Source organism: Nerophis ophidion, linkage group LG08 (genome assembly GCF_033978795.1).
Source record: "Nerophis ophidion isolate RoL-2023_Sa linkage group LG08, RoL_Noph_v1.0, whole genome shotgun sequence".
Lineage (NCBI taxonomy): Eukaryota > Metazoa > Chordata > Actinopteri > Syngnathiformes > Syngnathidae > Nerophis > Nerophis ophidion.
Genome location: NC_084618.1, coordinates 42351636 through 42367330, shown reverse-complemented (window position 1 = coordinate 42367330; position 15695 = coordinate 42351636). Strand labels below are relative to the sequence as shown.

The window sequence follows — 15695 nt, the reverse complement described above, 5'->3', positions numbered from 1 at the left end:
AAAGTAACATCAATAGATTTTTAAGACCTTACAAACTCGTATTTAGAACTTTCTATGAGATTTTAGGATAATTTTAGACATTTTAAGGCCTTAAATTTTAATTATTACATTTTTTAGACTTTAAGACCCTGCGGATACCCTAGACTCATTGTCAACAAGCTGTCTAATAACCACTGCTTTAGCAGTCAGAACATTAATGCGGTCACAACTACGACTCTTGCTGGCCTACTGTGTTCGGTAATGGCACCCTTCCCAAATTATGTGGGCTCTATCGATAACCTCGCTAAAAACTTTAACAATGCCCTGCGCAACGCCATTGATAGTATAGCAGTGCTTAAGCTAAAAAGGCCCCAAAAAGGCGTACTCTCTGGTTCACAATAGAAAACAGAACTCCTAAACTATCATGTAGAAAGCTGGAATGCAAATGGGGTGATACTTGAGGTTTTCCATCAAGCATGGAGTGATAGTTTAATAAATTCTACACACAAGCTTACTTTAACTAAAACTAATTACTCAAATGCCTCAAAAAAAAACTATCTTAAATATGTGTTTAATACAATTGCATCACTAACCCAAGAAAATAGCATCGCTAACCCAAGAAAATACTTCTCCCAGTACTCTCCACCCACTTGGATAATGACTTTATGAAATTCATTAATAAAAAAAATGTATATCAAAAGAAGTTTCAAAATAACATGTGGTGCATGTTATGAACCTCAGTGATATTAGTTCTACCTTGTAAATCCAAACAAACATTTGCACAGTATATTGCACTGTATATTTTCTAGTTACATGACAAATCACTAAAAATAATATAAAATGTTATGAAATTTAAAAAAATTTTGTCATTTCTATAAGTTTTATTTGGTAAAATTCTATTGAGTTTTTAATCATATTCATAAGCATATATAATCATATTTTTTATAATTTAATCATATTTATTTTATATTGTTTTCATTTTGGTTTTATATTTATTATTTATTTATTCATTATTATTTATTTTTCTTTTATGTTTTTATTCAGTCATTGGTGGAGCTCAGGATAGAATTTCAATGTTTTTAATATTGTTGTGCAGCACTTTGGAAACATTTTGTTGTTTAAATGTGCTATATAAATAAAGGGGATTGGATTGGACTTTCATTTTTTAGATTTCTTCTAAAACGTTTTTTTCTATGCTACGTGCCTCAAGTCATGTTAGTGCAAAACTAAACAACATTGAGGCTAAGCCATCTTATCTTTTTTCCCAAATGATAAGAGAACCTAATTGTTAAGCAGAATCGAAAGGTGAAAAAATCTAAAAAAAAAAACTAACCTTTTAAAAATTGAAATACTGCATGTCATTATGTTTATCAAATCCACAGTGTTTGTATATTTTACCCAGGTGGACCAGTGAGTGTGAAGCGTCCTATCTCTAGAAGCTCAGAAAGTCCTGTGTGGGCTTTCAAGGACCACATGTGCAAGCTGTTGTCATCCAGTAGAGTCACCAGTTCAACCTAAGGACAATACATTATACAACAAACAACAAAATACAAACTTAACACCAAAAATAATTACCAGTGAAAATACTCTAAATTCCAGACTATAAGCCGCTACTTTCTTCCTACACTTTGAACCCTGTGGTTTATAAAACGGTAATAGTTTTCATTCAACACAGGCAGACACTGAAAAGGTGTGTTACTGTTTGTGATATGGCGCCATCTTTTGGAAGAGTTCTCTCACTGCAGGTGCAGCATGGTGAACGTTGAATTTATTTCTGTTGAGTGCTTACAATCGTCTTATTTTCGGCCATAGCGTTTCTACTTGTATGAATTCTTCATTCAAGCAACAGTTGCAAGTTTTACAGCGTAACTAAAACTATCCTTACTTCCTAAACCGTCCCATGTGTGATTTCGGTTGAAGTGTTTCCATGCATGTTTGTGAACGCTATCATCATGTAATAAAACTAGTGTTAACATGAGCTAATATGTTAACACATTTACGGCTGTCTATTTGTATTATTACCTTACAATAGCATTTTATTGTATTGTTTCAGTTACACAAATTCCTCCGTAAATTCTACAAAACGTCACTGTGGTGATTTATTTTTCTTTATACTGAGCTCGCAACATTCAGGTATGTCAAAAACATTTACAAAATTCTTCTATGTAAATAACACATTTCATGGTGTATATAACTTTGGCTTACAGTCCAGTGCGGCTAATATATGGGAGAAAAAAAATATTCTGAGATTTAGTTGTTACAGCTTATATACTGGTGCGTTCTATAGTCTGGAAAATAAGGTAATTGTATTAAAAACAAATGTTGCATTTGTCGGTTTTCAAAAGAAAAAATATGAAATGCTTTATGCTTGCAGTACCTGGTGGGGAAGGAAGTGTACTTGCGTGACTGCAGCATTTTCATCATGGAGGCCCATGAACTCCACGCCTGGGGCTCCATACCTGACCTTTGGTCATGGAAACACTGAAAGAATCACATCAAACAAATCTAGGAGAGCAACGTGAAGTATAGAGCTGCAACTAACAACTATTTTGACAGTCGACTAGTGAACCACTATCTTAACAATTAGTCGACTAGTCGGACAATAAAGCGTACACATATTTAATGCTGTCATTTTTCCATCAACTTTTAAATGCAACTTAAGTTATTTTAGGGATGTGAGTACGAACATCAAAGATGACCAATTCATTCATAAATATTTATTCATACTGTAACTGCAAAGGCTTTGAATACCTATGTACATGTGAGTTCTTTGTTGTTTTTTTTATAAAAAGACCGCTTTTATAAAAAAAAATGATTAGAAGGATGCTCAGTGCCCCCACATCTCTAAGAAGGCTAGGATACAGTCAACAGGTACAAGGAACTGGAGGAGTGATTCAAATTTATCCGCAGAAAAATCCCCCCAAAGCTTTGGACCTGGGGTAAAAAATGATATGCGGTCATGTAGATAAGAGGACTATGGTAAGGTCAATTATATGTCAAATATATGGATAAATTACTTCTGTTGTGAACTTGTGCTATATACTGTTAGAGCAGAAAACAAATTAACTTTTTGCGGGTGGGTAGCCCTCCAGCATAATGATAAGTAAACGACAGCAGTATTAGTGAAGTGGAATGAACAATAATTATATAGCGCTTTTTCTCTACTGACTCAAAGCATTTCACATATTGAACCCCCTTATCCACGTCGTTAAGCTACATTTAAACCAGCGTGGGTGGCACTTGGAGCTGGTGGGTAGAGTGTCTTGCCCACACAGCGGCAGTGACTAGGATTGCGGAAGCAGAAATCAAATCCAGAACCCTCAAGTTGCTGGCACGGCTGCTTTACAAACCGAGCTACGCCACCCCCTATTAGACAAACACAGTACACACATCAATGAAGGATACAATTTGATTGTTCCAGAACGGGTACCAATGGCCAGCAGCTGCAAAGATGGACTGTATCCTAGAGCACTGGGCTGATGGGGGAAACCATGCTCTACAGTCTGGACAGGAAAAAGAGTGGGAAGAGTGAGAGTGAACAGTGGCAATAAAAATGTCCATCAGGGTGATAAACTTAATGGTTATGAAAACATTTATCACGAATGACTAATTGAGTTGAAAAAAAATTGTTACGTAGATGCAGACCATAAAAAAAAACAAGAAAAGTGCTCAGAAAAAAAAAAGGCTTCAACCAAACCCCATATCCCAAAAGTAAAGAAATCTTAAAAAATTTCAACCAGACGATAATCTAGATCAACCCGTAAAATGGAATTACTTCCATTGCTGAGATTTCTTGAAAGTTTAATCAAAAATGTGTCCGTATCTTTTTGAGCTATGATGCAAAGAGACTAACCCAAACAAATACATGGCCTCCTAGCAGAGGTATCAGTCAAAGAATCAAATGGAATTACAATGTCCAGGCATGTTTGTTATATTCATCTGTCGCTTTAAAACAGGCTGCAAGAGAGGGAACTTTTGGCATCAGTGTCACAAGCAACTTTCCAAGATCAAGCCCCATTTTCTTCCTGTTAGTGGATTGTAATTGACTGCAGTTGATATTTTTTTCTTTGGAAGCATTACAGAATTAGAATAATCTGAACAAAAGGAGTCCAGGAAACTCAGTGGAGATTTAAAGGGGAACTGCACATTGTTTTGTTTTTTTAAATCATTCACGATCCCTATGTAAGACCAAAATATATAGGTTTTTCTATTTGTATGCATTAAACTTGTAAATAAACGCTTTCAAAAGTCAGCTAACAATGGAGGTAATGGGATTTATGACATCATGGCATCTATTGCACCTTTTAAAAAAAACATCTAAAAACCGCCAACAATGCTTCATTTAGATGTCGTGACCTGAATATTAACCAGGTATTGGCGATATTGTTATTAAAAGTCCTATTGTTAAGGGACTGCTGTTAGCGGCGTATTGATTAAGAGATATTATGGACCGCAGATGGTGAAATCCCTAAATTCCTTGCAACAGCTCGTTGACAAATGTTGTTCTTAATCTGTTTAACAATTTTTTTAATTTAAGATTTATTTAGGATTTCAAATTTTTACAACACATAGACAGCTGTTTACATTGAAATTGTTTGCAATATAAATGTCCACAAAACATTGAACAACAGGGGGAAGGAGATACAAGAAGACACATTTCAAAGAATCGAAATTTAACAGTCAGTGGAGGAAAAAAAAACACACCCATGGACACAAATACTGAAAAGTGTTATGAAAACATAAAACCATGGACACGATTATATGTATACAAACACACACACACACACACACACACACACACACACACACAAAAACACATACATACATGAACCCTCCCCCCCAAAAAAAGACCATAAAAAACAATAAAAACCTTACTAAGTCATAATACAATTAAATTAGTGTGCGCCGCTACTATACCTTGGAATTTATGTTTGGCAAGTAAACTGAGAATTTTAAGTTGATAAACTGTTCGACAATATGCTCACGCATTTGTTCCCAAAGTGGTGACCCTCGCCCCATCCTTCTTTGTGAATAACTGAGCATTTCATGGAAGCTGCTTTTATACCCCATCATGTCACCCACCTGATCGCAATTAGCCTGTTCACCTGTGGGATGTTCTAAATAAGTGTTTGATGAGCATTCCTCTACTTTTTGCCACTTGTGCCAGTTTTTTTTAAATATATTGCAGACATCAAATTCCAAATGAGTTTTTCAGTTCGAACGTTAAGTATCTTGTCTTTACAGTATATTCAATTGAAAATAGGTTGAAAAGAATTTGCAAATCATTTCATTTTTATTTACGATACACACAACGTGCCAACTTCACTGGTTTTTGGTTTTGTAATACACCACCAGATGCCTAAAATAAGCAAAATATTTAAATATTAATCGTTATTATGAATGTGCCTGTTACTTAATTACTTACATATTTACACTATCTGCAAAAAACGATGATGGAGGCTTTTAGATGTTTTATAGAACGCTTTATTGGCACCATTGTTAACTGACTTTTGCTAATTTTATTTACGATTTAAGATTGCCGTTGGTGTCCTTGTTATATTATTTCGCTTTGAAAAATAGTACTGTGAAGAAGTTGCAAACTGCACGTCTAAGTGGTGATCTGATATGCATCTAGATACATGGGTTGCAATACGATTCGCTAACAATACTTTTTAAAACATTACGATTTAATGTGATTCGATGCAGAATGATTTTTTTTTTTTATGTATCATGTATCATTTCAGAATATTTATTTTTTTAAATAGACACAGACAAAACATGTGGTTCCTGTATTAATTATGAGCAAATTGTAGAACTACAACGTCAAGGCAATACAATTCATAAACTTTACAAAAAAAAGATGTAAACAAACCACTTTTGGAAAAGCTACCAATTATTTATTGTTATATGCTGATATTGCAAAAGGAAAAAAAAACAAAAAAAGCTGTGCATCAAGTAGAAGTGTTATGACACTACAGTAACACAGGTACAAGATACAATTAAGTGCCACTGTGTAAACTACACAGCAGCTTTAGTGTAGAAGATCAAATACTTTTGAAAGTGCCATTCTGTTGGTTACTGTGCAGCTGGGTCTTTATCTTTAGCACAATGAACAGCAGTATAGATGCTGGGATTACCTCACAAAATTGTAGCTAAATTGGGGCTGGAAGTCTTTCAAATCACTGTCCTTGCATGTCTTGTCAGATGGTAGCTCTGCTAGCATTAGCATTCCTAGCTCGCACATCGCCCACTTCAGTGTTTTCATTACCTCACAACAGGTGAGTGCTCCGAATAGTCGTACTGCCGCTACTTTATCGCTGCTTTCCAAAGGTTACAAATGGCTGTACTTTTATCCAACAGAGCATTCTTTTATTTTCTTTTTTTTTTAATCCAACTGTTTACCATCCTTTAGATTTAATATTCAGGGGTGCATTGTTTGTGAACTCTTTCGGTGCTGTCTACCGTGTTGCTCTATTACTGTCAGTTGTATTTCATCATCACAGAAGTCTCACAATATTGGAGCGGCCATATTTTGCAGTACAGCTCAAATTACCCGATGCATGACTTTCAAACCAGACATCAACCTATTCATACTAAATATAAAATCATTACAGAGGCTCGCCAAACAATGCATTAATATCTCTAAAATTGAAATTGTTTTTCTGTTTGTACTGAATAATTTTTACACCCCTAATTATTTGTTATATTATTGATAATATAACCATTTCAAAACTGCTTACAAAGGCCTCTAATTTAGCTGCTGATGTATGCGGTAACATTCATTTCCAGTTGTATTTTCTAGATACTGTTAATCTCCTTGCTTATTACTGTGATTAGCTAGTTACTTTCTACTGTTACAGGGTTCTAGCTACACTTCTGTAAAATGTAATAAGCACTTATTTTTCTGTTCTTTGGATACTTTAGATTAGTTTTGGACGATACTACAGATTTGAGTATTGATTCAATACCAAGTACATGGGGGGCATTAGCCTTATCAATGCTGATTATTTCAATTTTTGATCAAAAATCCAATCAAACAAAAACACGGGATGGAGGTGTAACAATGTAAATTAAATATTTACAAACCCCAAAACCAGTGAAGTTGGCAAGTTGTGTAAATCGTAAATAAAAACAGAATACAATGATTTGCAAATCCTTTTCAAACTATATTCAATTGAATAGACTGCAAAGAAAAGATACTTAACGTTCGAACTGGAAAACTTTGTTATTTTTTGCAAATATTAGCTAATTTGGAAATTGATGCCTGCACCATGTTTTGAAAAAGCTGGCACAAATGCCAAAAAAGACTGAGAAGGTTGAGGAATGCTCATCAAACACTTATTTGGAACATCCCGCAGGTGAACAGGCTAATTGGGTTGGTGCCATGATTGGGTATAAACGCATATTCTATGTAATGCTCAGTCATTCACAAACAGGGATGGGGGAGGGTCACCATTTTGGGAACAAATGCATGAGCAAATTGTTAAACAGTTTAAGAACAACATTTCTTAACGAGCTGTTGCAAGGAAGTTAGGGATTTCACAATCTAAGGTCTATCAAAAGGTTCCGAGAATCTAGAAAAATCACTGCCTGAACGCAGCAAAGCTGAAAACCAATATTGAATGCCCGTGACCTTTGATCCCTCAGGCAGTACTGCATCAAAAACCGACATCAGTGTATAAAAGGAAATCACCAAATGGGCTCAGGAACACTTAAGAAAACCACTGTCAGTAACTACAGTTCGTTTCTACACCTGTAAGTGCAAGTTAAAACCTCTACGATGCAAAGCGAAAGCCATTTATCAACAACACCCAGACGCGCCGCCGGCTTCGCTGGCCCCGAGCTCATCTAAGATGGACCGATGCCAAGTGTAAAAGTGTTATGTGTAAAGAGGAAAAGAACCATCTGGATTGTTAGAGGCACAAAGTTCAAAAGCCAGCATCTGTGATGGTACAGGGGTGTATTAATGCCCAAGGCATGGGTAACTTACACATCTGTGAAGGCACCAATAATGCTTAAAAAGGTACATACAGGTTTTGGAGCAACATATGTTGACATCCAAGCAACGTTATCAGGGAAACCCCCGCTTATTAGGGGCTTCTGCAGCTTTCAACATGTCAAATGTTTTTAAAACCATCTTGAAAATAATTTAAGACCATTTCACATCCATACAGACAAAAAATACAATGACAAAGTAAAATCAGAGGTCCAGAATGAATTTTAGGTATATGAATTCATTCACTGCTCTTTCACTTTGGAAAACAAAATGGTTAAACTAAATAAATACACCAGGAGCTTTTCTGTGTAAACAAATTAAAAAAAATATTAGCAAACATAACAGCCAATTTTCAGATTTGCCATTGAAGGGTTTTCTTGCAAAAAGTGCAGTGTGCTTCATATCAAGTGATTAATGTAACATCAACATCAGCAATGGTAGAGGAAAGCACAACAATACACAGTATTGTCTGTGAAATGGAAAGTTAGCATCTCTTGTAAAGCTAAATGGTTAACTTTGGCAACGTTTTTTTGGCTGTCAGAACTGAGCAAACCGATAAAAACATCTACAGTACTACTGTATCTGCACAAAGTTGTGAAAAACAGTGTGTGCAGACAGAGTGATTGTCTAAAAAGAAGGAAGGGGATTATGGCTTGCAAGTCAAAAAAATAATTTCGATGTGAATAATGTGGATAACATTCAAATGTGCTCAGCTCATTTGGTATCTGATGTGTATGGATACATTTTTACCTGTTTTTTGTGACTTTTTTGAAAACATATTGCTAATACACAAGGATTAGTTTGTATTTAGGCATGACAAGATGACACTGGCAACTCTCCATTGCTTTTCTCATCCCACAATAAAATGAGTGTAAACACTAAACAGGAAACCACTTTTAATGTACACTAAACAAGCAAACGCTTTTAATGTCGGTTGCTGTATAAACTTGGAGAAAAGATTAGGCATGAGAAGCTGACCTGAAATTATTGGAACAAATAATAGAAATAATATAAGAGAATTACGTTTTGGGTTTTTTGGGGGTTTTAATACTAATACAGATAAATCAGAGTGTGCTTTTTGTATAATAGTATTATTGCACTACTACTCATAGTGATCTCTTTCGGCAATTGGCGCCACTTAACCCACATTACACTCCTTTGGGGGGGATTACGTTTATCTTCGTAAAGTTGTGCAAGTGTTTGTGGCGTTTTAGCATCTTTTGACACAGATTAATCCCGGACATTTGACTTTTACATCATCATTTCAATCAGATTCCCTCCTCAAAGCCAGCAAGTCAGGGTACTAAACACTTAATACGTTTCCATCAACTGGCTTCAACCATGCATTAAATTGATCATTCAGCCGACACAAATTGTTGAACTTTTACTTACCCATCTTATGCAAGTACTTTGGCTTTGCTGTGGGCTTTCCTTAAGTTTTTCACTGCTATGCTAACTAAGCAGTCAACATAAAGCTGCGCACGCACAGCAATAGCTGGTGGTGTCGGACAAATTCTGACAGGGCAGCACATTTAGTTCCGCTGTGTAGTTACGTTAAAGCGTCCTCAAAAACCGAAACATTTCAAAGCGAGACTGAAGTTTATGCATGTTTTAAATAAAAGTAATGTCAATAGATTTTTTAAGACCTTTCACAATCGTATTTAAGACCTTTTATTAGATTTTAGGAGAATTTTAGACATTTTCAGGCCTAAAAGTCAAATGATTGGATTTAAGACTTTTTAAACTTTTTAAGACCCCGCGCATACCCTGTTATTTCAGCAAGACCATGTCAAGCCAAGTGTTACAACAACGTGGCTTCATAGTAAAAGACTGCGGGTACTAGACTGGCCTGCGTGTAGTCCAGACCTGTCCCCCATTGAAAATATGTGGCGCAATATGAAGCCTAAAATATCACAACGGAGACCCCAGACTGCTGTGATGAGGTGGCAACTTGTCCAGGGTGTACGCCGCCTTTTCCCCGATTGTAGCTGAGATAAGCACAAGCACCCCCCGCGACTCCGAAAGGGAATAAGCGGTAGCAAATGAATGGATGGATGGACCCCAGACTGTTAAACAAATTAAGTTGTACATTAAGCAAGAATTGGAAAGAATTCCACCTGAAAAGCTTCAAAAAAACGGTCTTCTCAGTTCCCAAAAGTTTACAGAGTGTTGTTAAAAGGAAAGGCCATGTAATACAGTGGTAAAAATGCCCCTGTGACAACTTTTTTGCAATGTGTTGCTGCCATTAAATTCTATGTAAATGATTTGCAAAAAAAAAAATTGTGTCTCAGTTAGAACATTAAATATATTGTCTTCGCAGTTTATTCAATTGAATATACATTGAAAAAAAACATTTTCAACAACTTCACTGGTTTTGGGTTTTGTAGTTTATCACAAGGTAAAAATGTCAAATCGTAATTTTTCCTTTTTTTTCCTTTTCGTCTTTACTGAAAATCAAATGTGCTGCAAGTTGCGAGTGTCATTTTAATTATTTCTTATTATTGCTGCTGACCTACGACCTGAATCTGGTCCCTGGGTTGCACGAAGGCTGCCCACTGCTCCTCAAAAGGATGGATAAAATGTAAATAACAAATGTTACTGTACATTGTGAACGTGACAAAATAAAGATGCTTCTTTCTTTGTTTATTTAGTAGTTATTTATTCTACTTAAAGGAATTTGTGGTTTGACTAGATCAAATTTAGTGTGTGCATTGTCTCACTTGCCTTGTTAAACTGGAAGAGTTCCTGTTTGAGTCGATCTCGCTGTGACTCCTGGCCATGTCGCCTAAACTTTTTCATCCTGACAGCGTGGAGCCTTCAGCCCAGCTGACATGCTGAGGAAAAAAACAAAATAAACTTTTTATTTTTTTATACATATTATACTGAATAAACGTACAATAAGTAGGGATATTTGGGTTCAAACTGTCTGTGTTGGCCCTGCGATGAGGTGGCGACTTGTCCAGGGTGTAGCCCGCCTACCGCCCGAATGCAGCTGAGATAGGCTGCAGCTCCCCCCGGACAAGCGGTAGAAAATGGACGGATATATGGATGTTCAATGGTTTGATACTTTTTGCACAATCCTTCTGTTCTGTAACCATGAGCAAAATTGCTAAATTCACATAGGATACTCCAAGTGATGCATTAATCAACCAATAAATGTCCCATTTCAATTAGAATTAGTATCTAAACAATCAGATCGTTATCAGGAGTGTGACTATATACCACGGGAGGGCAATTATTTAGATTTTAGACACTTTAGATGAAAACTTTAGAACGGAGGAAGGCATACAAGATGATTTCAATATGTTATTTGCATAATAAATGAGTTTTTGTAGAGTTTATTTTATAGAAATAATTGAGTGGTAACAATAACATGAGATACCATATTGGCTGTGTAGCAGCAGCTTTGCTGCGTGAGATCCAAACATTTGCTACGACTCCAATGCGTAATAAACTTCCAAAACCCAAATATGTTGAAAAAGTATGAATGTAATCATTTTGTAAATTCATAACATGAGTTCATCTAACAAAATATTGAGCTGCAATCCATACTTTTGGACTTTAGCATTAACAAAATACTTTTTACTGTGTGGCCACACACCAAGTGAAAGACGAACACCTTCTTACCCATTTATATCATTCAGTTAAACAAATAAACAATACTTCACTGACTCACCACATTATACATGCATGCAAAATATAACCACATGATTACAGCTCTAAATATTGATATTAAGGCTCGGACAAATAAATATACAATGCATCCAGAATTTGAGAAATACTAATACAATGTCAAATGTATTGGTTGCCAAGTATTTTACAGCACATTTGTGTTTTTTGTGTATGTAAGAGAAATACAAAAACTGACAGAACCATTACTTTATTGAATTTTCTATGAATACCAAAGTTTGGATGGAACTACTTACAGTGCACCCAGAAAGTGATAACAGTGATTCTAAAAAAGAATAAAATGCAAAGATCAAAGTTCTACCCACAATACCTTATAATGACAATGTGAAAGAATATTTTTAGAATTTTCTGCAAATGTATTAAAAATAAAAACTTTGCAGTCACATCTACATAAGTATTCACAGCGTTTCCTATTAAGTATATTTAAGGGCATCCTGTTTCAACTGATCATCCCTAATACGTTCCTAAAGCTTAATTGGAGTCCACCTGTGGTAAATTCAGTGAGTTGGACATGATTTGGAAAGGCACACACCTGTCTACATATATAAAACGTCCCACACTGAACAGTGAATGGCAGCTCACGAACAAAGAATGAAGTGGAAGGAATTTTCTATAGACCTCCGAGACAGGATTGTCTTAAGACACAAATCTGGCGAAGGGTACAGAAAAATATCTGCCTCCTTGAAGGCCTCAATGAGCATAGTGGCCTTCATCATCCTTAAATGGAAGAAGTTTGGAAACACCAGGACTCTTCTGAGAGCTGGCCGGCCGTCTAAACTGAGCAGTGGGAGAGAAGGGCCCTAGTCAGGGAGTTGACCAAGAACCAGATAGTCACTCTGTCAGAGCTACAGCATTCCTGTGGGGAGAAGAGATCCTTACAGAAAGACAACCATCTCTGCAAAAATCCACAAAACTGGCCTGTATGGCAGTGGCCAGGCAGAAGCCATTCCTTCATAAAACTTTGCCAAAATGCACCTGAAAGACTCTCAGACCATGAGAAACTGAATTCTCTGGTTTGATGAGACAAATATGTTACTCATTGGTGTGAATGGCGGGCGTTATATACATATGTAGGAAACCAGGCACCGCTCATTTTTAGTGGCAGGAACTGGGAGACTAGTCAAGATAGAAGGAAAGATGAAAGCAGCAATGTACACAGGCATCTTGGATGAAAACCTGCTCCAGAGCGCTCTTGCACTCAGACTGGAGCAACAGTTCATCTTTTAGCACAGGGGTCGGCCAGCCGCGGCTCTGGAGCCGCATGCAGCTCTTTAGCGCCGCCTTAGTGGCTCTCTGGAGCTTTTTCAAAAATATAAGAAAAATGGAAAGAGATGAGGGAAAAAATACATTTTTTGTATCAATTTGGTTTCTTTAGGAGGACAAACATGACACAAACCTCCCTAATTGCTACAAAGCACACTGTTTGTATTAAAAATGCTTCACTGATTCAAGTATTTGGCGAGCGCCGTTTTGTCCTACTAATTTTGGCGGTCCCTGAACTCACCGTATTTTGTTTACATGTATAACTTTCTCAGACGTGTTTAATGCCATTTTTTTCTGTCTCATTTTGTCCACCAAACTTTTAACGTTGTGCATGAATGCACAAGGGTGAGTTTTGTTGATGGCTTATGTGGAGTGCTAATCAGACATATTTGGTCACCGCATGAGTGCAAGCTAATCAATGCTAACATGCTATTAGGCTAGCTGTATGAACATATCGCATCATTAGGCATCATTTGTAGCTATATATGAGCTAATTTAGTTTCCTTTAAGTCCTCATAATTCAATGTACAGTATATCTCATGACACACTATTTGTATGTAATATGGCTTTTAATTTTTTGAGGCTCCAGACAGATTTGTTTTTGTATTTTTGGTCCAATATGGCTCTTTCAACATTTTGGGTTGCCTACCCCTGTTTTATCAGGACAATGACCCTAAGCACACAGCCAAGACATCAAAGTAATGGCTTCAGGACAACTCTGTAAATGTCCTTGAGCGGCCCGGTCGGTCAAGAGCCCGGACTTGAATCCGATTGAACATCTCTGAAGAGGTCATCAACAAAGTATTGCGCTAAGGCTGCGAATACTTACTGTATATAAATGTGATTTCTTACCTTTTTATTACTAATACATTTGCTAAAATTTAAAAAAATAAAATAAAATAAAATAAATTAAAAAAAATAAAAATAAAAAAATAAAAAATAAAATATATATATATATATATATATCTATATATATATATATATATATATATAAAATGGGTGTAACTAGGGGTGTAACGGTACACAAAGATTTCGGTTCTGTACGTACCTCGGTTTAGAGGTCAGGGTTCGGTTAATTTTCGGTACAGTAAGAAAACAAAATATAAATTTTTGGGTTATTTATCTACCAAATTTGGAAACAATGGCTTGATCCTTTTAACATTGGGAACACTATAATAATTCTGCCCACGTTAATCCACATTAAACTGCCTCAAGTTGTTGCTTAAATGAAATAAAATGACAACTTTTCTTCTACATATGAAAAGTGTAACATTAAACAGTTTCAAGTCAATTCATTATGCTTAATTTATTACAGCATTTGAGAAGCCTGTAGTTGTTTTTTTATTATGTAAATGTTATATTTGTATCGACATGTGATAGCAGGGACCCTGCCATTCAAAACTAGGCTGCTACATTCTTTTTTTTCTTTTCTTAGTTTATTTCGAACATGACATACCTACAACATTATACAACAGGCAATTTCATCATTTCACAATACACAATACATCATGTCCAAAAAGGAGTACGAAGAAGCAAAGCTTATTTAATACTACCCCTTTCCCACGCCAGAGCGCCCACAAATATATACATTCATTCACTGACCTTCTTTACAGCAAAATATCAAAATAGCAAAATGACATCCATGAATGAGTAACACGACAGTTTTGTAATATGTACTTAATTAATTGAGTTATTATTGACATACTGAGAGGGGGCGGCATGGCATAGTGGGTAGAGCGGCCATGCCAGAAACCTGAGGGTTGCAGGTTTGCTTCCCACCTATTGGCATCCAAATTGCTGCAGTTGTGTCCTTGGGCAGGACACTTCACCCTTGCCCCCGGTGCCGCTCACACTGGTGAATGAATGATTGGTGGTGGTCGGAGGGGCCGTAGGCGCAAACTGGCAGCAACGCTTCCGTCAGTCTACCCCAGGGCAGCTGTGGCTACTGATGTAGTTTACCACCACCATGTGTGAATGAATGATGGGTTCCCACTTCACTGTGAGCGCTTTGAGTATGTAACAATAGAAAAGCGCGATATAAATCTAATCCATTATTATCATTATTATTATTATTATGAAGATCTTATTTTCAATAAGGTTGAAAGTGTTTCTCATAATTCTTCTTTGTACTTTGTAAGCACTATTAATTTGAACAGCCTCTTAAAGTGGATCATATCAGTACAATGTTTAACTTCTTTACTTAATCCATTCCATAATTTAATTCCACATACTGATATGCAAAAGGTTTTAAGTGTTGTACGTGCATACAAATGTTTTAAATTAAATTGACCTCTAAGGTTATATTTCTCCTCTTTAGTTGAGAAGAATTGTACATTCTTTGGTAGCAATTTATAATTTGCTTTGTACATCAATTTAGCTGTTTGCAATTTTACCAAATCACAAGCTTTAATATTTTTGACTCAATAAGTAAAGGGTTTGTATGTTCTCTATATCCAACATTATGTATTATTGTAATCTTTTTTGTAACACAGTTAATGAATGTAGCGCACATTTGTAGTTGTCTCCCCATATTTCTGCACAATAACTCAGATATGGTAACACTAGCGAGCAGTAGAGAATATAAAGTGATTTTTGGCCCCAGACTTATTTTGTTTTATTCATTATTGAAATGTTTTTTGCCACCTTATGTTGTATGTTTTGTATATGAGATTTCCAGTTCATTTGATCATCTATTAATACTCCAAAAAATCTGGTTTCTTTTACCCTTTCAATATCTTCTCCGTCTATTTGTATTCGTGTCTGATGC

At 36.0% G+C, this 15695-nt stretch overlaps 1 protein-coding gene across 3 annotated transcripts in view; it reads right to left on the bottom strand.

Annotated features, from left to right (window-relative positions):
* llgl2 (LLGL scribble cell polarity complex component 2) overlaps positions 1-15695 on the bottom strand; it is a 93758-nt gene that overhangs the window by 59660 nt on the left and 18403 nt on the right. For 2 of the 3 annotated variants that reach the window (XM_061908614.1, XM_061908615.1), the window contains exons 2-5: positions 10700-10809; positions 3385-3482; positions 2357-2438; positions 1378-1493 (exon numbers count right to left, since the gene is read on the bottom strand). In XM_061908614.1, the coding sequence (XP_061764598.1) occupies positions 1378-1493; positions 2357-2438; positions 3385-3482; positions 10700-10774 (371 nt within the window). In that variant the 5' untranslated portion in view covers positions 10775-10809. The remainder of the gene's footprint in view (positions 1-1377; positions 1494-2356; positions 2439-3384; positions 3483-10699; positions 10810-15695) is intronic. The other variant, XM_061908616.1, reaches the window with a different exon arrangement.